At 42.8% G+C, this 25,962-nt stretch overlaps 3 protein-coding genes across 6 annotated transcripts; 1 reads left to right on the forward strand and 2 right to left on the reverse strand.

Annotated features, from left to right (window-relative positions):
* Positions 1-3,490: 3,490 nt before the first annotated feature.
* Positions 3,491-8,440, reverse strand: LOC133925165 (uncharacterized). Its single transcript, XM_062371018.1, has 6 exons — positions 8,073-8,440; positions 7,715-7,883; positions 6,262-7,576; positions 5,615-5,884; positions 4,431-4,586; positions 3,491-4,055 (listed from the first exon to the last, which is right to left on the reverse strand). The coding sequence occupies exons 2-6, from the start codon at positions 7,723-7,725 to the stop codon at positions 3,936-3,938; spliced, it is 1,872 nt and encodes a 623-aa protein (XP_062227002.1). The 5' UTR covers positions 7,726-7,883; positions 8,073-8,440; the 3' UTR covers positions 3,491-3,935.
* A 689-nt stretch (positions 8,441-9,129) lies between these two features.
* Positions 9,130-11,713, forward strand: LOC133925167 (probable inactive UDP-arabinopyranose mutase 2). Of its 2 annotated transcripts, none has more exons than XM_062371023.1 (3): positions 9,130-9,466; positions 10,172-10,303; positions 10,440-11,713. In XM_062371023.1, exons 1-3 carry the CDS (start codon positions 9,356-9,358, stop codon positions 11,484-11,486), a joined length of 1,290 nt encoding a protein of 429 aa, XP_062227007.1. In that variant the 5' UTR covers positions 9,130-9,355; the 3' UTR covers positions 11,487-11,713. The 2 variants fall into 2 exon arrangements, with proteins under 2 accessions (XP_062227007.1, XP_062227006.1); XM_062371022.1 differs by having other exon boundaries at positions 9,132-9,470; positions 10,172-10,301; positions 10,383-11,713.
* Positions 11,714-12,008: 295 nt separating this feature from the next.
* Positions 12,009-24,276, reverse strand: LOC133925166 (MAP3K epsilon protein kinase 1-like). Of its 3 annotated transcripts, XM_062371020.1 has the most exons (24): positions 23,948-24,276; positions 23,702-23,836; positions 22,118-22,138; positions 21,471-21,544; positions 21,282-21,372; positions 21,114-21,197; positions 20,291-20,392; positions 19,552-19,683; positions 19,390-19,461; positions 19,200-19,306; positions 18,517-18,619; positions 18,042-18,386; positions 17,210-17,383; positions 17,049-17,093; positions 16,285-16,464; positions 16,124-16,207; positions 15,945-16,036; positions 15,763-15,846; positions 14,957-15,648; positions 13,609-14,006; positions 13,367-13,501; positions 12,845-13,251; positions 12,645-12,759; positions 12,009-12,468 (listed from the first exon to the last, which is right to left on the reverse strand). In XM_062371020.1, exons 1-24 carry the CDS (start codon positions 24,005-24,007, stop codon positions 12,292-12,294), a joined length of 3,909 nt encoding a protein of 1,302 aa, XP_062227004.1. In that variant the 5' UTR covers positions 24,008-24,276; the 3' UTR covers positions 12,009-12,291. The 3 variants fall into 3 exon arrangements, 2 of the variants coding, with proteins under 2 accessions (XP_062227004.1, XP_062227003.1); XM_062371019.1 differs by having other exon boundaries at positions 23,702-24,276; XR_009910908.1 differs by lacking the exons at positions 12,009-12,468; positions 12,645-12,759 and having other exon boundaries at positions 13,195-13,251; positions 13,367-13,473; positions 23,702-24,276.
* Positions 24,277-25,962: the final 1,686 nt, after the last annotated feature.

Consider the following 25,962-nt stretch of genomic DNA (forward strand, 5'->3'; position numbering starts at 1 on the left):
GCAAGACACCCCTGCCATGCTCTCCTCCCTTATCTCTGGCGGATCTCGTCATCAGATTTGCACTCACAACCCACTCCCTCACTGACCTCTCGGGATGTCAACCCTACAGTGTTGCCGTCCCGCCCAACTCCTGCCACCGCCACCGAGCCTATCCACCTCCCGGCCATCCCTCTGTAGCCGGGGATACACCAAAGATGAGCAGAGCTCGCCGGAGAGGATGATGACGTGGCCCGAATCACGAATCTTGAAGGCCATCTGACGGTAAGAAATTCGCATGATTCTGGGAAAGGAACTCGTCGGAATGTTAACTAGCAGTTCCGCGTGACCCATCAGTACTACCGTAGCGGCCACACGCTGTTGGTGGGCGAGGCTTCCACGCCCACGCTCACGCGCCGAGGCGCGCGGGATAGAGCAAGAGAGGCGCGCGGTCATTATCCGGACGGCGACGCGGCTAACGGCACGACAAGGCACCGCAGGCCGTCCCGGCGCGGGCCCGGGGAGCTGCGCGTCCCCCGCGGGGCATGTGGCTGACACAACTCCCGCGCGACACGGCACCAACCACCACCACCCCACCGCATCCGCCGGCTCGAGCGAGCGCGGCGCTACACGGCGAGCATCATCATTCCGCTCACGCCGGCCTACTCCCACTGCACTGATGGTGCTGGTACGATACCTTTCCGTGTCGCGCGGGTGCAGGCGCCGAAAAGCGTACGTATACGCGCGGCGCGGCTCACGCAGGCAGAATAATTAGTGGGTGCGGTGCGGCCTTGCTGTGTCTCTTTCCCCGGCCGGTCGTATACGTACGTGCCTCCCCATGCGGCCACGCCCGGCCCCGACCTATATTTTCTCGCTGTCTCCACTGTGTGCACCACGAGTGTGGTTTCTTTCGCTTCCTGTGGTGGAGCCGTGCAAGAGATACTATACGGCTGCGCGTGCAACACGTATGATACTGATATTTTGCTCAGCCAAACACACACATAGGCTAGGGCAAATAATAAGACGTTGTATAGCAAATCGTCTTAACCTTGTTAGAGGTAAATTATATAGGATCGAGTCTTATAAAAAATCTATTTTTTGATAATACGTGGTTTTTTACCTAACAATTAGATCCAAGAATATGTAATAGGATCGAAATCTCACAGAGATATTTCGTAGAATTATTCTATAAATTTTACTTCTCATCTAACAACCTTTCCGGCTAAAAAGAGCTTAGACATATATAGGTCATAATAATCCGATATTACTGATGGCGGCACCATGCATCATCCTGGCCAGGGGCTCCATTTCATGGTGGTTGAAACGTCGTGATTGTTGGAGCACTCCTCCCTCCGTCTCCAATCGCGAGAACCAAGAAGCGAGCGGTTGGACGGGTGATACATTTTCCAGCAGATTTGGTGACGTCGGCCGTGCCCTCGTTCTAGCCAAGCCTCTTTTCAACCAAGACTTTAAAAGTACAAGGTCGAGATGACGCGTGATTGATGGCTGCAACCCCCATTTTAAACCACGCACGATATGCTTACGGAACTGGATCCTCTACAGGAACAGTACATGAACAGGAATTTTCAGCCGAAAAAATGCTGTAGAACACTGTAGCAAATACTGTGCCGAGAACTGTTGTACACCAAAGTACATTTAGATGCATACGCCAGGAATGCCTCAAAATTAAAGTACTTTTGCCTTCTGGCGTTCTCAAGCAAAGTTAGAGGATGTCGTTCCATGCCGTACCCATCGAGATGCCTGCAGCGCAACCACTGCAAACCGTGCGTCGTTCTGTCCCGAACAACAAACTCTGTTCTCTCATGCCTCAAAACAAGCTCTGTTCTCTCCAGCAAACGTAGATTGAGGTGCAGCGCAAGACGATGGTCGTAGGCTCGTAGCATGCAAGTCGTGCGGTCGCAGTCGGTGGCGTCGCGCGACGTATATTCTGCTGGGGATGGATGGGTGGCCGCGCCCGCGCGCGCGGTCGTGCGGCGCGGGCATGCAGCTCGGCAGCTGGCGACGCGGGTGGTGCCGACTCTGCACGTGGTGGGGCAGCCGCGCGAGACCTGACCTGCCGACGGATAACGAGAGCGGGTGCGTGCGCGGGCGAGCGACGGCTGAAGCGGGAGGCCGGCGAGGCGAGGCGAGGCAACTGATCGTTGCGTGTGGGGCCCCGGCTCGCTCGTGCATATGGTGACATGCCACCTACGGCCCCAATTTCTGTCCCCCTCGCCGGTTGATTTCTTTTGACTCCCCAGTCTCCAGTCCAGTTGCAGCGCCAGCCATCCGATCCCTGGTTTCCTGCCCAGCCACCAAACGCGTACACGACACAGCGGCGTCGGCTTAATACAACGCAAGCGTATGCTATTTTCTTGAATTCTCTAGCTTGAGAAGCGGAAATCAAAGGCATTGCTCGTCTGTAGTCCGATATACTTGGTCAAGCTGATCCCATGAATTCTTTGATGGCAACTAGAAAGCTACCTGGAAGTTCTGGCATGCTCATAGTCGTAGGGATCACACGATGATGTGGTCTGCCGTTACCTCACTATGATTTAGACGAGGATAGGCTTGACGTGCTCCTGCTTTCGAAGGAGGACTGAATTGGCCAACGGAGGAGTCTTGGAAGGATGGACGGTCGCTCGGTGTACCACGAAGATGGCTATTTCCCATCACATTGTCCAGTCGTATCAGGGTTCAGAATCCTGGTTTGAGGAGTTGCGTGCTCTCACCTGCCTCCCCAGCTCATTCGTAGACTCGGTCACTCGGGTAACATATTCAAATTCAGCTGGTCGGTGGAAACTGAACTATGGCATAGAGAGACGACGTGCCATACCATTGGACCATGCAACAATTACCTTCTACAATGATGTTAGTAATAGCAATAGTAGATATTTTAAAAGGAACAAAAAAAGAGCAGCATTAGTAGTTAGCAAGGTATACATGGTGCCATTTTTATGCTTGTACCAATTGGGGCGGGCTAGGAACAGCCTTTTTATCCCTATGATCATTTGATGAATTACTTGATATGGAGTCATTTCTTGGAAAATATGAAGCCAATAACTCGGCTTATGCAGCTTGAAACGCCATGAAGCAGCGCCTCTACGGCAATGGCCTAATCGAATGTGCAGTTCTGCACAGGGAAGATAACGATAATTGGATTTTTCTTTTTACCTCTATATCTTTAGTTACCGTACAGCAGAAACATCGAACAGACATATAATCAAATACTGAACAAGGAGCGTGCGAAACCAATAAGCATTGCTTCCTCAATTTTTGGAGGTATGGCAAAGCAGAAGGGACAACTGTGCGAGCTGAAACTAGCAAATACAATACAAAGCAATCATGATCTGAAAAAATGCACATGTGCAGACAAAATGCACATGTGAAGATGTCTGAAAATAAACTCGAAGACCCTACATATCAGCTAACTCATTCACGTCTCAAGCATTCTGCATTCCTAGCATGTGAAAGAAAATCCGGCACTTTGTTACGGACAGTAGTTCAGGCGTCATACAAGACGTAGGTTCCTTTCGAAACAATCAGCTGTATCTCTGTGTGTGTATACATAAGAAAACCTCGTTCACTGATACTCTCTCCAGTTACAAAAAAAATATCATCAGAATAAACGTCTTTTCCTACATCAACTAAGAGCTATTGAAAAAAAGTGTTGGAGGAGCAAAAACGGACCCAGTCTTTTACTCCTTTCGTTTGATAATCCAGGAGGACCGCGGCAATGTACTCCAGAGCATAGTACTCTGGTAGCTTCAAAATCGTGCTGCAATTATTACTTTATCACAGCTGCTTTAGCAGCACTAGCCAGAACGGGTAAAGAACTGTATAATCTAAAGGTCAAATAAAGAGAAAAGAAAATAAAATGTGATGGTGAAAGCAGAGCATCCTCCATCAACCGCAAACAAACCAGATAAAAAACTTTTCAGAGGATTGCAGCGTTGATCCTAAGGTGCCATAAGCCCTTGGATCGTGTACTGAAGAGACTTTGCCCAGTCTTCTTTAAAAAGTAAAGTTTGTAGTGTCTTCATAACATTGTAGTCTGGATCCAACTTGCGCTGCCAGCCCTGAAAAAAGGGGAACAAGAATTCAAGGATCACAAATGGAAAAAAGAGTGCCTATAGAAGGTACTCTTGTGATTAAAGGAACAAAGCTTTAATGCTCATGATACTGTACTTATTTTATGATCTCATCTAAAAAGGAACTAATACACAAATAGATATGAACGGAAAGCTGTTTACATAAGCATACCAGGGGGTCCTATCTGCTTACAAATGAATACTTCATCTTACTTCGATATTGCACAAACAAAAGAATTATAGGAGGAGAAAGACATCTAGAGACAAAAGGCCAAAAACAATCCAGAGTTCATAACACAAACATTGGTTAAGTTGGCTTAAACTTCTCTGAATCAAAAACAGTGATCAGAGAGTGAAAGTTACCTCAAGAACTAATGTAGTCACCATGACAGTGCAAACATTTCCATCAACGTTCACTTTGTGACGTCGAACTTGCTCGAGCAACTGGTGTATACACTCAGCTGGGTGGACAGCATCACCTTCAGGGGTGCCCCAAAAAGAGAATGCTCGCTCAACTTCCTGTTGCAAATTAATTTAAGATTTCTCAACAATTGCAATAACGAAAATACATTAAAAAACTATCATTTGCAATTCCCATTTTAGCAATAGAAAAAGGAAACTTGTTTTTTTATGATATTGCAGCAAAAGAGTATCCAACGTTGAGTTGTGACACATATTATAGTGGACCTAGGATCTAGCACTTTTTACCACCAAATGTATGCATCTAAATATGAACTTTACTGCCAAACTTTCCAAGGAAAAAATTGTTTCGTGGCAGCATATGGCCATTAACCAAACCAAATGTGCTCACATAAAATATTACCATATGCCCACACAGCATCAGAAATCAATGAATCATTTTTTTCCATCTTCCTCGATCCATTTTCCATCATCTTTTTAGTTGGATCTTGTGGGTTTCATCCCTATCCAACCCCAACTTGCTTGGGACAAAGGCTTTGTTGTTGCTGTTGTTCCTCAATCCTCAGGTTTTGTAACACAAGGGAGTTTCAATATAATACTCCCTTTGTATCACAATGAGCCCAATACCATAATGGGGACAGATCAAGGAGACAACAAATCTATGATATAGATAATAAGATTGCACCAAACATATGCCCATTGAAAGGCATACTGTAACCACTGAAGTACTGAACCTATTTCACAGCATTAAATCAGGAGTAGAGAGTGAGCAGAATGCAACTACTACACACTTCTAAATAGACTTGCATTAGGAAAAACGACACTTTACAAGAAAATGAACATACATTGCAAAACAGAGCAAAAAAATGGTAACAACCGAGTGCCAGAAACTAAACAGAATCCCCCCCCCCCCCCCCAAAAAAAACACCGGTGTCTGCTGCCAATGTATACTATACAGATACATTTTTCCAAAACCAACTTATGAAGACAATTGCTACAGACCATCTATTACAGCAGCACAGCCTGCTTGATCAAATAAAAGATAGTGATCCAATCCTCAACAAAAAAGAAAAAACTAAGTTTCTATTGCCAATGAAAAGACTGGTTGTTAGGTAGTGAAGAGTTACCTCAATAAAAGCTTTTGGATTTGGGCAATTCTGCTGTTTTGACAACTTTAGAGTGCTTTCTGCAGCTGTACGACCATCTCGGCGAGCAACAGCCTTGAAAAATTCAAGTAAATTCATGCGGTCATTGCTCGAAAGTTCAGCAGTCATTCCTACATCAAGGAAGACTACATGTGGCCTTGACTTTAAAAGGGCGTTATTTGAATTCTTTGGTTGTCCAACACGGACCAAAATATTTCCAGGGTGCATATCTGCGTGAACGAAATTATCAACCTGGAAAAGGAGGACAAAAAGTGACGAAGAATGTTAGCTGTATATACAAGTTCTCAAAGTTAAGTGCTGATGAATAACTGTAATACAATAGGTTGTGCTAAGGACAGAAAATCTTATTGGAAGGCTCACAATCTAGACTCCAGGAGAAGTAACCTCTTATAGCAGTTATTTTCCTTGAATAAAGCAGCAAAAAGTTGAAGTCCCCTTGATACATAAATAAAATATTGAAGTCCCCTTGATCTTTTCAAAATATATCATTCAGGTTTTGCATAATTTTAATTCCTTCAGTTGTTCAAATTAGGAAATCATACATATCGAGTTACAAGGAAAAGAAATAGGGTGAGAATGAGGATACTGAGATGGCTGAAATAAATTACCAGTAGCATTTTCAAGAGTGCATGAGTGCCAATATGGGCGAGAGCACTTTTAATTCGATCATACCCATCAAGGTCATCGACATAGTGTGAAACGCTTTCTCCATGCTCATAAGTCTCAACCAAAACAGCAGGATGAACAAGTGGATAAAGAGGTCTTGGGAATGATACATCCTTCCACCTTCGGAAGTTGTAGATAAAGCGGCTCAAATGAGCAGCTTCCCTTGCAAGGTCAACTTGAGACATCATGAAGACAGCAAACTGTTGCACACTCTCATCCAACCGCAACCAATTTAATGTGGGGATATATCTAGAAATTTTTGCTACTGCATTAATGATACTGAAATCCCTCCGTATTGATTCTCCTACACCAGGATGTCTTACTTTTACTGCAACTGTTACATGCCTTGTCTGCTTACTGGGATACCGGAATCTCAAAACAGCACGGTGCACTTGAGCAACACTTCCAGATGCTACAGGATTCTCTTCAAAATTCTCAAATATGTCTGATAGCTTTCGACCAAAAGCTTTCTCAACAGTTTTCTTGGTATACTTAAAGCTGTGAGCTGGTGCTTTTGTGTGCAGCTTTGACAATTCAGTACATAAGTCACTTGCAAAGAGATCAGGGCGTGTTGCAGCCCATTGGCCCCATTTAATAAACGCAGGACCTGCCAGCTCCAAAGTACGATGGACAAGTCGAAGCCATGCTTTCCTATACTTACTGCCAAAAGTATCTGCAAATGGTGCCATCAGTATACTCGGGGTGAACAGCAGTGCCAAATATATTGATCTGAAGATTATAACAACCATCTCCACAGCCGAAAATATTAACGAGGTAATGTAAATGCGGCCATCCTGAGCTCGCTCGTGTATTGGGTAGTACTCGCCATCTGCAGATGTCCTCTGAGCTAGCATTACCTCTCCGGCTATGAAAGCGAAGAGGTAAGGAGCTAAATTAGATCTAGTCACAGCCAAGCTGATGGCACAAGCAACCCTACTAAAAAATGGAGATGCTTTCGGTACATGAGAACCCAGGGCCACAAGTTGTTTCCATGCAAGTTGGCTCTGAAATGCATTCTGACTACAGGACGAAAGAACTGAGAACTTTGTCACCCCAATGCCCCGGTGTAATCTCTCACTTGGTCTTCCAAGCATGTATGAAGTGCTGGGTCCATTATGAACCCTCCCATGCAGAAAGGCCCTGCTGGCCAAACCTAATGTGAAGCTCGAACCAATGTTTTGAGCTCCAGCATTGTTAGGTTTTGAGGTAACCAACAGGGCTTGAGAAAGTTTCCTGCTCTTTCCAATGTGGGTAAGCCTGGGAATCACAGGAAAGCAATTCACACTTCAGCATTGGACGAATTGCATGAAGGTAACACAATAACAAGCATGTAAACACACCCAAAAAAACAGAGCATGTAAAACTCCATAGGAGAATAAGAGGTGCAGAGCTGACCTCGACATCATGATGCTCTCCTACGGTTGGCACGTCACGGCAGGATTGCAGGGACGGACTTAGCGAGGGGCATGGAGGTTAAACTTCTTGGAACATAAAACTGCACCGTACCTTGGGGTCCCAAGTCCTATGGCGTCAACTGAGATCGATCATGCGCAAGAGTAAGGGCCTAATCGAACCGAGCCAAAGCAAATGATGTACGGATTAGATACGCGCTCACTATGCAGCAGCAAAATCCGCTGCTACCTGATGGGGATAAAGAAATATTCTGATTTGATTGCTCACAACAGTCAGAAGATATCCCAGAATCAAAGTCACTCTCAGAAAAATCCATCCAAGCAAAGTTAGGGTTCCTTACCAACAATTGAAATCAATCCGGATCTCTACTCCACCCCCAGTCCAACATCCGAAGGGAAGGCGGGGAGGGGAGCACGACGGCGACGACCACCAATGAAGGGTTCCTTAGGTGCCGCCGAGTCGGGGTGGCTGGCTGGCGTGCTCCGGTGTGGACGGAAGAGGCGAGTTCGGCGGCGCGCGGAACGGGCGGTGGCGAAGTGCAGGTGCCGTAAGCGGTGCCTCGAGGTCTTGCGCGGGCCGGGCCTATCTCTGGGCTGATCACGGCGAGACACTGCTCTTGACGGTGGCCGGACGTGGATCGAGTGGGCAGAAACCGGCCGCGCGGCAGAACGGCGGTAGCGCGCGAAGTTGACGCCTACACCGGCCCGGCCCACCCTACCACAACACCGCGACGGCAAAGCGAGCGAGCCGACCACGCGCGCTGTTCGGAAGGATTTTTTTTTTTATATTTCTTAAATCCAAAAATTGTAAAATGTGCCTCCCATTTGAAAATTCTAATTGATGCCTTCCAACTAGCGACAGATTTAAAAAAATAAAATACAGTATTTCAATGCTATTAAAATTCAAAATACTATCGAAATGGTCATAATTTATAAAATTCAAAATACTATCGAAATAGTCATAATTTATTTTAAAGAATTATGGGGTGAATGATGCTATAATCTAGCGCTCCAAAAAATTTCAACGCAAACAATTACTTGTATAATAATTCTTGAAATTTGTCTTTTTTTTCATTTGACAGGTCATATTTTTGTTTAAATTTTTTTGAAGGATTAGATGATATAGCATCCTCTACACTAAAGTTTTATTTAAATTATTCATAGCTATTTCAATAGTTTTTTTAATTTTGAGAGCATTAGAACGTTGTTTATTTATTTATTTTTTAAGCTTCTCGCTTGTTGCAAACTTTCAACGGGCGGTAGAGTATAAAGTTAGAAAATTTCAGAACGACCGTATATATTTATAATTTTCGGATTTAAAAATATAAAATAAAAAAGAGGAGGGGGGATGCACAAAACGCGGAAAAGCAGGGGTGGAGCCGGAAAAAACCGGAGAAAAGTCGCCGAATGGTGTGCTGGATCGCGCTCCTGCTCGCTCGGCTTCGGCTTTGCCTGCCTGCCGTGCCCTGCCGGCAAACGCAACACCGAAGCGGGCTGCGGGCGTGGGGTGCGGTGCGGGAGGCGAGGATCGAGGGCAACGTGGCGTGGTACGCCCGCGAGGGGAGGCGCCTTTGCTTCCCGCGGAGGCGGCTATAAAAGGAGCGCGAGATCCAGATCTGGACAGATGCGACCGCCCTCGCTGCTCTCCCTCACCCTCGACTCCGCGGTCCTCCGCATCGCCCACATCGCCGACCTCTCCCACCTCCCCGACCACCTCGTCATCGACCTCTTCCGTGTAGGTACTCCGCGTCGCCCTCCGCCCCCTCAAATCTGTTGCTACTGCTGCGTGCACGGTTTCGTTTTGACCGTGTCAAACTAGTTTTTGTTTGATCATGTTGGGTTGGGCTTGTTTGTTCCCTCGTTTCGCCGTTATGCTGCCTGATCTGTTCGGGATACATGTTACGCCGTGGGCGCGGTTGATAGAACTTCTCGAATTGTGGGGAAATGTTCACATCGGTTGTTCTGAGATCACACACGGTGCTAAAAGTTGTCAAATGCGGTGATTTGTAATTCATTTTCATGGTTTTTCTCTTGTTTGATGCTACATTTATCTTGTTAATGTTACAAAAAAAATGAATTCATAGCCAATTGGTCATGAAAGAATTGATAATTATGAACTGTGGAGATGGGGGAAAGAGTAGTGGATTCCTTATGTTGGTCATGATGAGGCACTTCACAAGCAGTAGTGTCACAGTTCGGTTCTTTGAAACAGCACACTGGGGGTAGGAGTTTTTATTATGTCGTTATGAGGGAGATGAGATGATTTCTATGTTAAGGATCATTTAAGACTTCCATCATTTAACATGTCCCAAAAGGGGTTGGAGCGATGACTTCTTATGCTGTGAGATGTTCTCTTCTATCTGCCTTGTGGCTGAAGCAATGACAATATTTGCACACTTTATTAATGTGTTGGTAATCTTTTCTTGCATTTTGACGGCAGAGAACCCTGAGTGCTGGTAAGCTGACAGAAAAAGTTCTGAAGTTGTTTCTGGCAACCGGCTGCGAGGAAGTCATCTTGGCTGTTCAATTGCTAAACATTAAGCAGCCACTCGTCCCAGTCCTTCCCACAAGTGTGTCATCCTTTCACTCTTTGCACGTTCAATTATTATGCCACAGTAGCTTTTGTTTTTGACAGACCTGCTTGTTTGCAGGGTGCTCTGAGAGGTTCTAGACCTGCAGGGCTTAGATCATTTTGATTACCTGAGAAGATGTCTTTGGAAATTCAAGACAATGAGGTTGACATTGTGATCGCAGCACTCCAGCCCAACCTGACCACCTTCTTTGAGGCATGGCGGCCATTTTTCTCCGGTTTCCACATCATTGTTATCAAAGATCCAGACATGGCAGAGGATCTTCAAATCCCTCCAGGTTTCGATCTCAAGGTCTACATGAAGTCAGACATCGACAGAGTGCTTGGTGCCACGTCCATCAACTTCTCCGGCCACTCGTGCCGTTACTTTGGGTATCTTGTCTCACGCAAGAAGTATGTGATTTCAATTGATGACAATTGCCTCCCAGCGAAGGACACTGGTGGGATGACTGTCGATGCTGTTGCACAGCACATGGTCAATTTGAAGACACCTGCTACACCTTTCTTTTTCAACACACTCTATGATCCATTCCGAAAAGGCGCTGATTTTGTCCGTGGTTACCCATTTAGCTTGCGTGAAGGGGTTGAATGCATGCTCTCATGTGGGCTGTGGCTGCATAACGCAGACTACGACCCAATGACTCATGTTGTGAAGAGAAACCAACGGAACACAACCTATGTGGATGCTGTGATGACAGTTCCACTTGGTGCGATGATGCCTGTGAGCGGTATAAATGTTGCATTCAACCGTGAGGTGCTGGGGCCTGTTATGTTCCCAGGTCTGCAGCTACGCAAGGAAGGGAAGCACAGATGGGATACCCTTGAGGATGTATGGAATGGCTTGTGTGCTAAAGTGGTCTGCGACCGCTTGGGGTATGGTATGAAGACTGGACTGCCTTATGTGATGCGAAGTGATGCCGAAGCAGGTAAAGCTCTGGAGAGCTTGAAAGAATGGGAAGGGGTGAAAGTCATGGACGATGTTCTTCCATTTTTCCAGTCGCTCAAGCTATCGAGCACTGCTGTTACCGTTGAAGACTGTGTCAAGGAGCTAGCAACCATTGTCCGGGAGAAATTAGGACCGCAGAATGCAATCTTCACCAAAGCAGCCGACGCCATGGTGGAATGGATCAACCTCTGGGAATCTCATGGCGCTCAGAATGCTTAGTTTGGAGTTCTGGTGTTTCTGATAAAGTATCTATAATTGTTTGGAATACTTGTTTTCAGTTTTAAAATTTCCTTGTGGAACGTATGAAGCTGAATAAGACAACATTCCTGTATGCTAGGAATTTGGCTTGGAGTAATTAAACAATCAATTGTGCACGCTCAGCAGCACAAGAACCGTGCAACGATGTAAAACACTTATGATCTGCAAGGAGTATTGTGTTGCACCCATTCTTTTTTCTAGAGGTTATTTCATCCGTATCTTTTCTGTTGCGGAATGTGATGGAGTACCTGCCCTTAGCAGCCTCTATTTAAATATACTCTTTCATGCTAATCACAGTAATATCAGCCAATTTTTCTGAGCCCATATCATTTGGGCTTAAACCTCAATAAACGATCAGTCCTAGTTATCCTAAGACTGAAACATGCGCAACATACCAAATTTACTCATTTCCTAAAAACAAACCGTAGGCGATTGTAATCACCACACCTAGAAGAAAGACGTTGCAAACAAAGTAGGTCTACATGAGTTTACATGAGTTTTGTTTTGTAATTGGGAGACGTCTAATTTACAACTTCACTAACACTAAATATAAGCAACCATGAAGGGACAAACCCCCTTTGTATCCTGCACCGGAACGTTGAACCTTTCTCCCGATAAAAGAGGGATCAGGTACAACATGAAGTCTGGTGCTCATAAGAAATCACGGTACAACAGAAGCAGAAAAGGAGACAAAAAGAAAAGGACACCTTCTCCTCTAGGGCAAACATATACAACTCAAGAGAGGAAAATACATGACCGACCAAAATCACAAGACCGTGTTGATGTGCAATGCTTTCAACAATGAGGTGGCCATTTGTTTGACCAACACTTGTTGACCGCCACGTTGCCCATCCCTGCGTTCCTCAATGAGGTTTTGTAGCTTTTGGGGAAGGTCGTTCTCTACTATGAGCTGCTTCGGTCGAGGATGGTGCTCATAGACAACCTGGAAAAGTTCCATAGGATTGATATAACATCACATAAGTTCATATTCTACATAACAAAAAGAAACATTCATTGGCATTGAGTGACCTATAAAAATGTATATTTGATCATTGTCAGTTAGCACTTGATTTATATAACCATTAACCACGAACAGATAAACCAAAGACAAAGGAAAACCTTTATGAGTTTCAGCAGAGTTAAGCGGGCAATAGCTTCTCGATGGTCAAGCCGGGCAATAAGCAATGTTGTCAAACCATTGGTGGCCATTGCTGTATTTATCCGAGAAGATTTTCTGCAGTAGACATTGCATGCAATGTATGAATCAGTACTCTTAGCATGATAGTTGATAATGAGGAAATGTGGCCCTATATTCTTACGTGATTATCTTCAAGAAAGCATCCAATATATGGACAAAATATTGTTCTGGACAGTCTTGGAAAAATTTCACTAATTTTTGAATTGCCTCTTTCTTCAACAATGCTTGTTCTACTTTTCTGTGATCATTATCGTGAGCCAGGCAAACAGCAATAGAATCTAATGCAGTGCATGCCCATGCATCATCCTCCAACAGATTTAAGTACACATCTAGCCCTCCATGAGCCCTCAACTGCTCTCTCGAGTTGCGAGAAGCATGGGCCATATCGCACAGCAAAGGCAAGGCATACTGCCTTAGCGGTGAGTCTGACATGACAAAATTCATCAAGTGAGGGATGATCCCATTTTCAGCTGCTTGTTCCTGCCTTCTTTTATTTATCTTGCAAAGGTTGAACAAAGCATTGAGGACCTAGAGACAGGAAGGAAGAGGCAGTGATGATGTGCTCAGAAACTCTTTCAAAAAGGCATGTTTTTCCCCCTATTAAGCATGTTTGAGTACAAATCTTTAAAAAAAAAGTGCACACCTCGCTATGTATTTGATAAATTAGAGGCCCATCATGAAGTTCAATAATTGGTATCAGATGCTTGATTGCATCTGTGCGTTGGAGTGTCTCTAGACAATTAGGATCACCTGACAAATGATTAATGCACCTAAGAATCTGCACAAGGATAGAAGGTACCAGAACAAAAAACAGAAAACAAAAACAAATCAATCACCTGACCAAGTAGATAGCAGAAACAATAATTAAAATGCTTTAGGCTTTACCTTAAGAAGAATAGGAGGTTCTATCTTGTTGAACATCTGGAAAAGCCGTGCAAGAAGGCTTTGACTAGACATAAGAGATTTTACCACGGTGTCTGCCTGTGCAAACTCCAAAAGAAGATCTGACACTTTCTCAAGATATGCACGTGCCACATCTGCGCTCATGGAAGAGAACATCTGAGCTAATGGACCAGATGATGTTGTACTTCCTGGTCTTAAATTGAGCACTCCTGATCCAGATAACACACCAGATACTGTCTGCGATGCAGCTCCAGATGTTGATGCTCCTTCATTAGAAGCTGTTGCACCCGCCGATGGTCCATATTTCATACTTTGAACTCTATTTGAAGCTTTTATACTAGAGTCAGGATGACCATTCTCCATTCCTTGTCTAGAAACCTCTGCATGAAATTCAAAGACCAATGTATCAACACATAGAGGGGTTGTACCATAGCATCAAACGTTTCCTACACATCTTCATAAAAAGAAAGTGGATTATTCGTTTGTACTCAAAATGTACCTATGGTGCATACAAAACTGTTAGTGTGCTGCAGTATAGTGCGGTTATTTGTAGATAATGTCACTGGTGATTTATACTGAGTAGGCTTACAAAAGTCAGCTGCAGGCAAATAATTGAAGCAAGATACTCTCAAGTGATACAGGATATGTGAACAGGACAGCCCGGGACTGTTCCCCTGTTCTCATCTTGGACTGAAATGCTATAGATCTACTGTATAACCCAGGAGGGTTCTTTCTCTTTAGTCTTTCCTTTTTACTTGGTCTGTTACTCTGGAGTATAGGTGCTTTCAAATGAACTTGTGCCACATTACATGAACATAGGTTGGATAGTCATACTATGAACTCTCGTTTGCTTGATCCTAACACTGGAAACAGGGAACTATTCCTTTTTTTTTTGGGGGGGGGGGGGGGCGCTATTCCTTGTTCGGAAGAAAAATTGGGATTAGTGGAACCATGAAGTAAATCAAAAGAGGCAAACGTGGCAAGATATATAACATAAAGAAATCTCAATAATACATTTTTAGGACTCCAATAACCGACTGGTATTTAACATACCCCTAAATGGAAAGAACCAAGAAATGAGACATTAAGAATATGATGGGATGTAAAAAAGGGGGAGGTGCAGAATGATAATATTCAAGCTTTTTTTTCCCCATGTGTAACGAAACCAAAAACTTTACAAATGGATTAAAAGTAAACTCTTCAAAAAGATATGAGTTGAACATAAAGCAAACTACTTAAGTGATACGAACATATGCAGAGTGCACAGTGGGTGGATAAACTAATATGCTAAGAACTGAAGTCTGAAAATAATGGGTACAGAATAAAGTACCAGCAAATTCCGTCATTAGTAAGTCAAGTTCGCCATTTGTTTTCCTCTTTGTCGAAGCATGTAATAATGGCAATATTGTTTCATGCCTTTCCAATCCAGATAAGTGGCGGACATAATCAAGTTGTCCAGATACATGCCGAGAAGCTGGTTCTTTCTCCAACAAACTCAGTAGGGGGCGGATTTGGTCATTTTGACTGCTATTATGACCATTTGATGCTAGTTCTATGTGCTTCGGCGATCTGTCTGTAGATGTCCTTCCTGCAGAAACACTAAGCCTCTGTGGCCTAACCAAGTCATTCTCATGCCTCTCCATGGTACCAGCACCAGTTCTATCGCTGAACCTAGGAGATGATGAAGGATCCATTAATATATGGTGCTTATCTGCATCTGCTTGTAGTGATTGCATAGAACCAGATGAATGGTGATGATCCAGCCTCGCCTTGGAAATTTCTAGTATTGACGGATCTAGTTGGCCAGATCTTCGTCGGGGGGTTGAGCCATTCTGTGTTACCGAAGCACCTGACCCTGAGATGGGGGCAAATCTTGTTGCTTCGTTCAAGCTATGGAGAATATTAACCAGCCTAAGAAGTATCCCCTTTTTTGCCGCTATACGGCAGAAGTCATTTCTCAGAGTTGAATGCTGGAGCTTGAAGACCTGCCATATGCCATCAATTGCAAGATGGACCATATCCCTGCTAATTCAAATATGTTCCGAATTATTAGTTAGATACAAGCATTTAATAAGACCAAACAGTACATAGGAAAAACCTGAAGAGAATATTTATGACAACAACCAGTAGAGTTACCTGTATTTTGCATAATCAGGCTCCAAAAAACCCACCAAAACAGGGATCCCTTGGCATGCAATGAACATTTGCAATGTCAAGTTGCTGGAGATGGAAACTGAAAATTAGTACACCAAAGTATTTATCCTTCCACTTGTTACTAAAATATGTTGGACACCATCAACTATATAGGGAAAAAAAACCTGGCCTGACAAAGCTGCTGGAGAAACAAGGATGCTTGCACTCGAACATCCTTTGGATGATTTGGTTCCGAGAAATTCATCACCAGAGGAATCTGCAATAAATTTTAAATATCAATTATCTATTCCACATTGTCAACAGAATATAGAGGTCATGAATTGCTCTGGAACAATAGTCTCACAAAGCCAACAAGGCAAGCATTTTCTAGGAAGCCTGGATTATCTTTTACAATACAGTTGATGAGCTGCAGAACAGCGCATATAATCTGCAGACAACAAACAGTCAACTTTTCAGTGTAAGGAGCCAGCAAAAGTTGGTGATACCAAAAGTAAAACTTCATACACGGTTTCTGGGAAGTTCAAGAAGTTCCATCAGCGGGAGGAAACCATTCTGTGTCACGTAATTCTGTTTTTGCTCAGGCCGGTGACTGAAGAACAACAAAAGCTTTTGGCACGCTGACAATATTACTTCTTCACTTTCAGTGGGTTTCAGTTGTGCTACTATTTTGTTGTATTCCACAGACTGCAAAAATATAGAACAAAAACGCAACCCAAGGTCAAGCCATGGCAATTAGAAGTGTATGAAAGCAATGCACACTTCACAGGACAGTCTAAATATCAACAGAAGTGCCACTACACTGAGAAGGAATTATTAAATTTTTGGGGGGTGTTTGTTTTTGCCTTTTTGGCAAGGGGAGCTTATTTGTGAATAAGTCATCTTAAAAGCAAGTATCATATATTTCAAACAGAATAAACTGCTCTATATAGTACTAACCATGTCATGAACAAACAGGGGCATGCTTTTACACAAGAATCACCAAGCAAACTAGCGGTCATGTGACATTTTAATTTCAAAAATGCCTTCAACAACATTTCCAGGTTTAAAAAATGACACATTCTGCAACAGAGCAGATAACCGCTACCAAGTACCAAGGTCCATAATAATGCCATGTTACTGTGGATGGACATTTAAATAGGTGTCATATATATAAATATAGATTTAAGGGATTGTAAGGGTTGACCAAGAGCATCGCCAAAGTATTGGCATTAACAGCAGTTGCAGAATGCATCACAGTAGTAGAACTAGAACAATGGCACACCTGTTACCTGTATAGGGAAAAGACTCTCTCCAGCAATATTGTCACTAAAACCCTGTAAAATGGTTGGTAATACATTGAATCAGAGCTACGATAAACAGAATTTCATCCATTTTTATATTATCAAAGGAACATGTACAGAAAAGATAATGGTAGTGACTAGTGCAATACCGATCCATCGATATCTTCTTCCCTGAATTGCATGGCCAATCGAATAAGCTTCCCAGCCCCATAATCTCCTTGTTTGTCAATTGGTGGAAATAAGTCTTCCAACGAGGCATCACCAGGTTTGTCACTAAATCTACTTAGCTCATTCGGCCCCTCAACAACTGAAGGTTCGGCCACCTATCAAGAGAGGATACATTTAAGGGCAATTCACATTTAAAGAACTTCTAACAGACGTATTAATAAGAAAACCAGAATAGTGTGAACAGTTCAAGACCTTGATAGTGAAGCAACATTGAGAACTATACAACTACTGAAAAGTAATATAGAACAAACAAGAGGAACCAACAAGATTGATCGAGGAATGAGAGGTTGAAGATGTGGGATACAATGATTTACTAGTTGCATTTAAACGGCTACACAGTTGTAAATCAGAATTTACCTGCAGATCAAGGAATGGGGGGTGGAAGATTTGTGTTAGAATGATTACTTGTTGCATATGGCATATTTGAAAATCATTATATACCAAAGTGGCAACCTACCTGTAACCTAAATCAAAATTGACTGGATCATGCATCAGAATCAGATTGGATTGAAGGTTCAGAAAATCCCAATCAGTCCTTCACACAGATAAGTCAAGAAAGTTCAAGTCTCTTCCTATATTTTCTTTCAACTTTCCCCACTCCCACTTGTACAACAAATAGTTGATTAAGAAAGTTTATGTAAAGTGCATAAAAAACAAACACGTGTATCATAGTGACTCATTAAATTCTTGACCAAGGAAGTACTGACTGTTTCTTTGTGCAAGGTCAAAATACTGTGCAGAAAGCTCTCTCACCTTTTGGAAGTCGATATTCTGTCTTCCAGCCTGAAAGGAGAACACATCACCATCCTCAAGACTTGAACTTTCTTTACTTTCAAGCTCTATCTTACTTGGCAGACCACCTTGCAATAGTTCATGTGTCATTACTTTGCCATCTAAATCAGCATCTCCAGATGAAGATTCCAGCGCTAGATTCTCATGAAAAACTAATGCAGGGTCTTTGTTAAGAACCATGCTATCTTTCATCAGTTCCACATTGTTTGAACCACTTCTCTCAGTAGGTTTTAACTTTTCATCATGAAGCTGGTCAGCTTTATCTTGTGCACAAGAGTCCGGAATCAGTTCTTTTCTTCCATTCTCCTAGAGCAATATAAACAAAAAAATAGTTTATAATCTGCAAGCCTAAGGATCTTGTGGGTCCACTGCAAAAGATTTGGAAGGATCATACTATGAGTTGAAAATGATGTGTAAAAAACCCTGAAAGGGTTACCTGTTCAATACTAGAAGCAATAGGCTTTTGAGTATCTTCTGGTAGGCCGCAAAAACCAGAGTTATTATCGCCACTTGAGCCTTCATCGTCCCCGTCAATATTCCTGATTGTACCAACAGAAAGAGCTTTTAAGTGGCTTATCAAGGTCACTTTGGAAAGACGTTCAAATAATCTGTGAACAAACAATCTTGACAATATAAAAAACATACATATGTATGACTACGCTTGCTGATATTGCTATGTTATAAAGCACAAGCAAAAGTCCATGAGTTATAACAATTAAATGAACAGGAAAAAGACATATGTTCAATCTCTGCAACACAGGTTTATAGAAACAAAATAACAGTTGTAAGTGTCATATGTTGCTTAACCAATCACCAATTGTAAACAATAGCAAAGAACAAAGGATGTAGCAAGAGTTAAATAAGATTCTAAGCTATCATCATACAGATTCTCATAAATCACAATACTTCAAGAACTGCCTAGAGCAGGTTCACTCTATACTGCAGTGTAAATTGGTGGAAAAGGTAAAATTATAGAGTTATCATGCAGTCCATTGCTGTATGTACTTTTCTAGCCTGCAGTCCTGTACATCGGTTCATCAAACTATTCAATGTCACCAATCCCAGTTGAAAGGATGAGCTTATAAATTGGTTTCTCAGATTTTTAACTCTCACTTATACCTCAATGATCGAGCAGGTTGCAGAAGGGAAGATGGCAAAGCTTTCCTTGAGGTTTGCAACCATGGATGCGTCAATAATGTCTTTGCATCCGGCCTTTGCATCGCATCCTACAATTGCTTTCAAAGTCAGAACAAGTAAATAGAGAAACTAATTGAGCCCTCAAACAATACCAAGAAAAACAACAGAGAACCTTTTGGAAACATTGCCGGAGAAAATCAGTAATCTCAGGAGACAATCCTTCTGGTATCGGTGGTTGCACATCCTATACAGTACAAATAGTATTGTCACATAGCTGAATAAAGAGTGACTTGCAAAAATGTAAGGACAAGCGAAACAGCTGTATGCAAGTTACCTGAACAATGCGATATAGTGCAGGCATGGGCTGGAGGTCGTAGTATGGAGGGACACATGTGAGCAACTCAATAACGGTGCAACCAACACTCCATATATCAGAAGCAGCACAAACACCAGACATTTCGATGACCTAATGCAGTCATGTGTTGATAAGAAAATGATGAATGAAACTCAAAAGGTCACTGACATATTATTCAAATACAATTTTGGATGGCGAGAGATTAAAGTCCATAGGAACCTCGATGACAATCAATTTATCCTATTAGTAGTATTTATTATCTATTGGAGTAAGATACATTGTCAATGATAGCAGTACCATGTACAATTTTGCAATTTAACTCGATTGAAATGTCCTGGCTGAATATTGTTAAACACTTTGGCCTGGAGTGGATTTGTTTAGCCAACCATGCTTCCACACATTCTTCGCAAATCCACAAATTAAGTTCCACCGACCTCATAATCACCCTCCCAACCAACTTTTCCTCCGAAGAGGCAAACAGTGCAATTTTATTATTTTCTCTAAAGAAATAGATGTTCAACTTGATGAATTAATGGTTTTTGTAAGGCTACAAATTTTATGTTTACAGCAGTGGAATAAGACAACCTTTAAGGCATTTAATAGTAAACAAAAACAAAAATAAGTTAAGAAACTAAACCTGTATGCTAGTGGCATAGTGCACCAATAATTCGGCAGGAACATCATATTCAACAATAAACACAGATAATCAATAGCAAACCTCGGGGGCCATCCAGTATGGTGTGCCGACCACAGAATGTGTGTTGATATCAGCTTCAGTTAATTTAGTGGCAACTCCGAAATCAGCAAGTTTAACGAGGCCCTAAACAAGCGGCGTAGACAAGTGAATATATGTAGAAAAAGTGTTAATGCTATGATTCTGTTGCAATCATTCTAAGTCATGTTGGAATATAACATTTTTTGTATTTCCAAAAACAAGTGATAGGGAATTTCAAAATGCAATGCTGCCCGGTATTGTACGCATAATTCCTGGATAAAACGGTAAGACAAATATAGAATTAAAAAAAGAAACCTCGACCTATGAGGGAAGACAGCCCATGGCATTACTTTTAAAGGTCGAGAAAAGGCACCGAAGGCTAGCCACCTAGGGGCGTCGCTGAAAGCGACTTCACGACCGCTCATGATCACATTGAAAGCGACACAGAACGAGGCGTCTTTTTTGTGAGAACCACGGTTTGAGCTCTGGTTGATAGCACCACAACTGGGTGACTTACCACTGTGCTATCAGCACGTTCTCTGACAAATATAGAATTATAGATGATACTTTGTGCTTTGAGCTATCTTGAGGTGGAAGGAGCAATAAGTTCATCTCAAGACTTGGGTGCCCTTTCTAGATTGTTCATGGCTTTATGCAATAGATTGTTTCCATATATGCTATTCAAAACTTCTTTTTTATATTAGTGTCCTTGCACCTTCATATTCTTTCAACAACATTTGATTGTTAGGTGTTCCAAAATTTTATTTTTTTTTACCAACATCAATGATCAAAACAAAGAAAAAACTTGTATTATACAGCCATTAACCTCTTTCGTAGTCAATATATTTGCACCCTTGATATCTCTATGTATGACACCTTGCTCATGCAGATAAACAAGGCCTTCCAACACCTGGTCAGATAAAAACTAAAATCAGACAGAAACAAACACAACATAAAAGGAAAGTAGTAGTATTGCAGTAATCACCATACTCACCTGAGCAATGTAGACGGCCACCAACGATTCAGGAAAAGGTCCAAATTTGTTTGGCTTGATAATATTGGCAAGTGAGCCATTCTCCACGTACCTGCAATCAACCCAATGGTATTAGAACTTCCAAGTTAAAATTCACTAGATGGTATACCACTACCTCATATCAAGACATTGTCAATGAGGATTGCTTACTCTAGAATAATATGGAGATGGCTCTTTGTCTTCAGTGATCCAAGATACTTAACAATATTTTTGTGATTAAGATTCTGCATAAAGAACCACAAGAGTCCCGCAAAAGTACATAGAACAATCAAGGTCCTGCTTTCAGTTTAGATACAATAGAAGCTATTAAAACTAATTGCAAATATAAATAATTTTAGCTTTTGCACCTCATTTATTCCCAGATTTTGTTGCCTTTCTTCTTAAACATGTGTAAGGAGAGCCTGGGAAAGATGTCCCATACTCCCATTTGTTGACCAGAATATGAGGCTGACTCAATAAGGGACTAAGGGTATAATAGCAACAATCAAAGAAATGAGATAAATGTACCCCAAATTTTAGAACAACTTATATTAGAGAAAAGGCAAGGATCTATTATCATCTGTGTGTAATTTTCAGCGGCTACAGGAATTTCTACCTAAAAACCATTAGAGCATGCAAGAAAGATTCAAGTTCTGGTAAAAAAATCCAAAAAATAGTTGAACGAAGGATGTGACACAAACTAGAAAGATGAGCGGATCTCTGATGAGTTAACGAGGAAATTATGGAGCTAACAGTCCAATCAAGTCTAAATGTGATAATCTTTGAATAATGAAAAAAAACAAAACATCAAGACTTACTTTCAGTAGATCAATTTCTTGCTGAATCCATCACGCCAGCAAACCATGGAGAACATTGTGCAGAATTGTTAAACATGCACAAAGACAATTTAATTAGAACCCGAGGTTTCTGGAATACAAGAGCAACTGTAGAAAAAGGTGATATTCACCAAAAAGAAAAAAGCTCTAGCAACGAGGAATTATATGAACATGGTAGAAGTCTTATAATCTGGTAAATGAATATGGCATCATGCTGCAAACATGAAGAATGCAGAAGGTATAGGTTCCTGAAACTTGGTGTTCGAAACAGAAGCAAGCAGTCACCCCACCAACCCACACTGAGGCACTTGATGAAGTATGCGGCCAAGTAAGCAGCCTTTATGGGGTTTAACAAATCAAGTGATGACAGAAATTATTGTACAATAAATATGTCGGTATGCTAAATAAACAAACAATTAAAGTTCATATTTCACAACTTGAGCACAGATGCACCAGATTTGTTCCAGAACACAAATAAAGACATACAGATGTAGTTTGAATCCCTATAACCTTTCACAAAATTTAAACAGTGCATACATCAATATTTGATATTTCAAAAAGAAACCTTGACTTCAAACAATTATTATACATGCATCACAGTACCAAATATAAAAAAGAAGAAAAAGAGCACTCAGTTACTGTCCAATTCCACAAAATTAACTCAAAAGATTAAACTTCGTTTAGAACTTTAGATTAACCCAACACCTACACAGGCTTGGATTAGATGGACTACATGTCAGCCTGCATAGCCGTTAATTGCAGCCAATTCCATCTAAAAGCAGTTATGTAGTCAAGTGATAAATTCATCCGTTGCTGGAAGATTGTAAAGGTTCAAGTTCATTACTGCTTGCAAGGACATATATGGTCTGGGCGGTCACTATTTTTCATGGTACGGAAATTGCAGAAAATCATCTCCTCATGAAACATGTAACGAAACAAAACGTCTATACTTGTCATGTGTAGGTAGCAAATTTGGAAAAAACTTGGCACCTATGGCATGCATTGCTCGCGATAACAGAGCCAACTGCATCAAAATAAATGCAGTAACAGCTTAGAGTAACGTTCGTTTCTGTTATCAGTCATGCTTCTTACGAGAAGTCCCATACAGTTCACTATATCACGTCATATATGTTTTGTGGAAATATGTATCATATCTTTCCACACATGCAACAATAAATAGCTCAGAAGCTCCATATGATCGTACTCAACAAACCTATAACCAGTTTGCTACATAATCAATCAACATGCCTAAACAAATATCATGTGTCTTTGACTTCCGCTATTTTTCCAAGTCTGAGCAGACTAGGAGCTTGCTATGGAGTCACATAAGTAAGCTAGCAGAACTTAGCCTTAGGATTTAATTCCAGTGCATGCTACCGAACAAATTGGTATACTACCAAACAGCGAGCTGCATAGCTCAAACTTCTAGTCTCATATTATAGCTGTTGAGGCTGCTGCTGCTTTATGTTACCAGCTCCCCAAAAACCACATTTCATACAATTGAAAACATTTGCTATTCGGCACTTGCTGTGCATCACAAGAGAAGCCAGAAAAATGAAATCTCACCATGATTATGTTGAGATCCTCCTGCGGAATGTTCTCCAGCGAGACCTGCTTGATGGCCACGAAATCGCCATTCTCCAGGTCAAGCCCCTTGTACACGCGGCCGTACGCCCCCTTCCCTATCTCATCTCCAAGCATCTGAACAAACGCGCACACAAGCACAGTGAGTGAGATGAGCATCCCCAAATTCGCAGCACCAAACACGAATTCCCCCCGGATCCGAGGCAGGGGGGGCTCGAGAATCCTCACGTATTTGTTATCGAGCGTCTTGGATTTGTGGAACTGCGCATTATGCTGTCTCGAAGCCATTTCGTCCCCTCCTCCGAGACAGGGGCCCAGGCGCCGGGGGCCGCGACGGGGGCGAGGGCGGGCCGATCAGCAGTCACCGGCAGCGGCGCAGCGGCTCCCTCGAGCTCGCGGCGAGGGCCATTTAGCTTGCTCTAGGGTTTGGGTTGGAACGGAATTGGAGGTTGGGGGAAGCAGGAAGACGAAGGCGGGGGGAGAGAGAGAGAAGGGGCTTTTCTGTAATTATTTTCGTTCTTATTTTGATATATATTTTTCTGGGCGTGGGAAACTAACGGGATGGCTGCATTTTATACTGGACGTGCACTTTTGAAGGTGGCGGAAGCCAGCGAGGATGGCTGAGGGAGGGACTGTCAATTAGCTGTCATCAACTGAGCATCCGCGATTTTTGTGCGTCATCCGGGCCCATTGTCATGCCTTTTTCAAACGGAAATGTCACCAGGTTTTTGTCTAGCACCTGCATCATGTATATCTCGAATCCTTTTTCATGGTCGGGGAAAAGAACACATCTGATGGCATGGGAAACTACATCCGTGGATTATCAAGCTTCCACAATTAAGATTGGCGTGAATCTATTGGTTCAACTTAATTAAGTAACTAGATAATTTTTTATTTATATTATCTAGTTAGTTGATTACTTGAACTAGAGTGGATCAGCGAATATTATAGATCTATCCATGCCTATTACTATCCACTCTCCACCGTGCTTTGCCTCGTCTTCAAACCGTTAGCAACTGGAGTAGAGTATGGGGATTCGAGCAAGAACTAATAAAGATTAGATAGAATTTAAGGTCATATTTATTTTTTAATTCTGATTATGGACTTTAACTCCAAAAACAAAAGTAAAAATAAATGGTCAGGATCCATAAATTTATTCTCACAATCCACAGATCAAGTTGTACTATAAAATCTCACAATCCAATAAGAATAAGCTTCTATATATAATTAATCTACAGCAAAATTAAATAGGCCTAGAGTTACGTTTAGAACCAGAGTTCTGTTCTTTATGCCACACACACTTACACAGGCTTGGCCCGCTTTGGCCCAGAGACGTGGACATTAGCTCTTCTGGTTTGTTCACTCTTTCTTGGCCCATTCTTCGAGCAGTCTTCCTCGTTCAGTTTAGGAGTGGCAACGATGCGGGTTAGGATCAGGTAGAGTGAGAATGCACCTGACTCGAAACCCAAAACACTAAACCTGGTCTAGCCCCGGCCCCAGCCACAGCGGGGGCCTGAGACCCGACAGTGTCACACGCTCAAGCGGCGGCCTCCGTAGGTGAGCGGGCCCATGGGCTCGGGCAGCTGGAGGCGAAGAGAGTGCACGAGATCGAGTCGAGGCGGTGCGAAGGCGCGGCGCTTGGAGGTGGAGCGGAGCATAGGCGCGACACGCCAGCGCGAGGAGGTAGAGCGGATGCATGGTCATGGCGTCGAGAGGTCAAGCGAAGGGGAGGTACGACGTCAACGTCAGCACAGGGAGGTGGAGGCAAAGCGGAGTGGCGTCGGGAGAAGCGAGATACGAGAGGATGCGAGAAGGTAGCAAACATGGGCCGGCAGTGATGGGCGAGTGGATAGTGGGCCGGGAGAGACCCGTGGGGGACCCGCAGGGGAAAATACAGCCCCACCCCCAATCTCGATCGAATTAGGGCTCCGACCCAATAGCCCTGCGAGATGAATTCTGCACCCAAGCTCGCGCCCATCGCATCTAAAACCAGCGGGGCCTGACCCGCCCCACCCTGTTGCCACCTTTAATTTTGTTCTAGGCTTCTTTCTAAGCTTGCACCGATGGATTACGTCATTCGGTTGTACTAACCGGAACAATGTCAGCAAAAATCCAAAAATAGGCAGCAAACGCCATCGTATTTACCAAATAGACAATATATTGGTGTATTTATAAATCTAGCACATGTATTCGGCACCTCAAACACCAAAAAATCATTTCCGGTACCTGAGGCATCGAAAATT

This window comes from Phragmites australis, chromosome 7 (genome assembly GCF_958298935.1).
Source record: "Phragmites australis chromosome 7, lpPhrAust1.1, whole genome shotgun sequence".
NCBI classification, from domain to species: Eukaryota; Viridiplantae; Streptophyta; class Magnoliopsida; order Poales; family Poaceae; genus Phragmites; species Phragmites australis.

Coding starts and splice junctions, on each gene's coding strand:
- LOC133925166 (XM_062371019.1), bottom strand. CDS start 24,007: ATGGCTTCGAGACAGCATAATGCGCAGTTCCACAAATCCAAGACGCTC. Junction 21,373..21,470: donor CATCTCCATATTATTCTAGA/GTAAGCAATCCT, acceptor GGTTGATTGCAG/GTACGTGGAGAATGGCTCAC. Junction 13,502..13,608: donor AACCTCCTATTCTTCTTAAG/GTAAAGCCTAAA, acceptor ATCCTTGTGCAG/ATTCTTAGGTGCATTAATCA.
- LOC133925165 (XM_062371018.1), bottom strand. Junction 4,587..5,614: donor ATCCAAAAGCTTTTATTGAG/GTAACTCTTCAC, acceptor AATTTGCAACAG/GAAGTTGAGCGAGCATTCTC. Junction 4,056..4,430: donor TGACTACATTAGTTCTTGAG/GTAACTTTCACT, acceptor CCCTTTTTTCAG/GGCTGGCAGCGCAAGTTGGA.
- LOC133925167 (XM_062371023.1), top strand. CDS start 9,356: ATGCGACCGCCCTCGCTGCTCTCCCTCACCCTCGACTCCGCGGTCCTC. Junction 9,467..10,171: donor TCGTCATCGACCTCTTCCGT/GTAGGTACTCCG, acceptor TTTTGACGGCAG/AGAACCCTGAGTGCTGGTAA. Junction 10,304..10,439: donor TCCCAGTCCTTCCCACAAGT/GTGTCATCCTTT, acceptor TTACCTGAGAAG/ATGTCTTTGGAAATTCAAGA.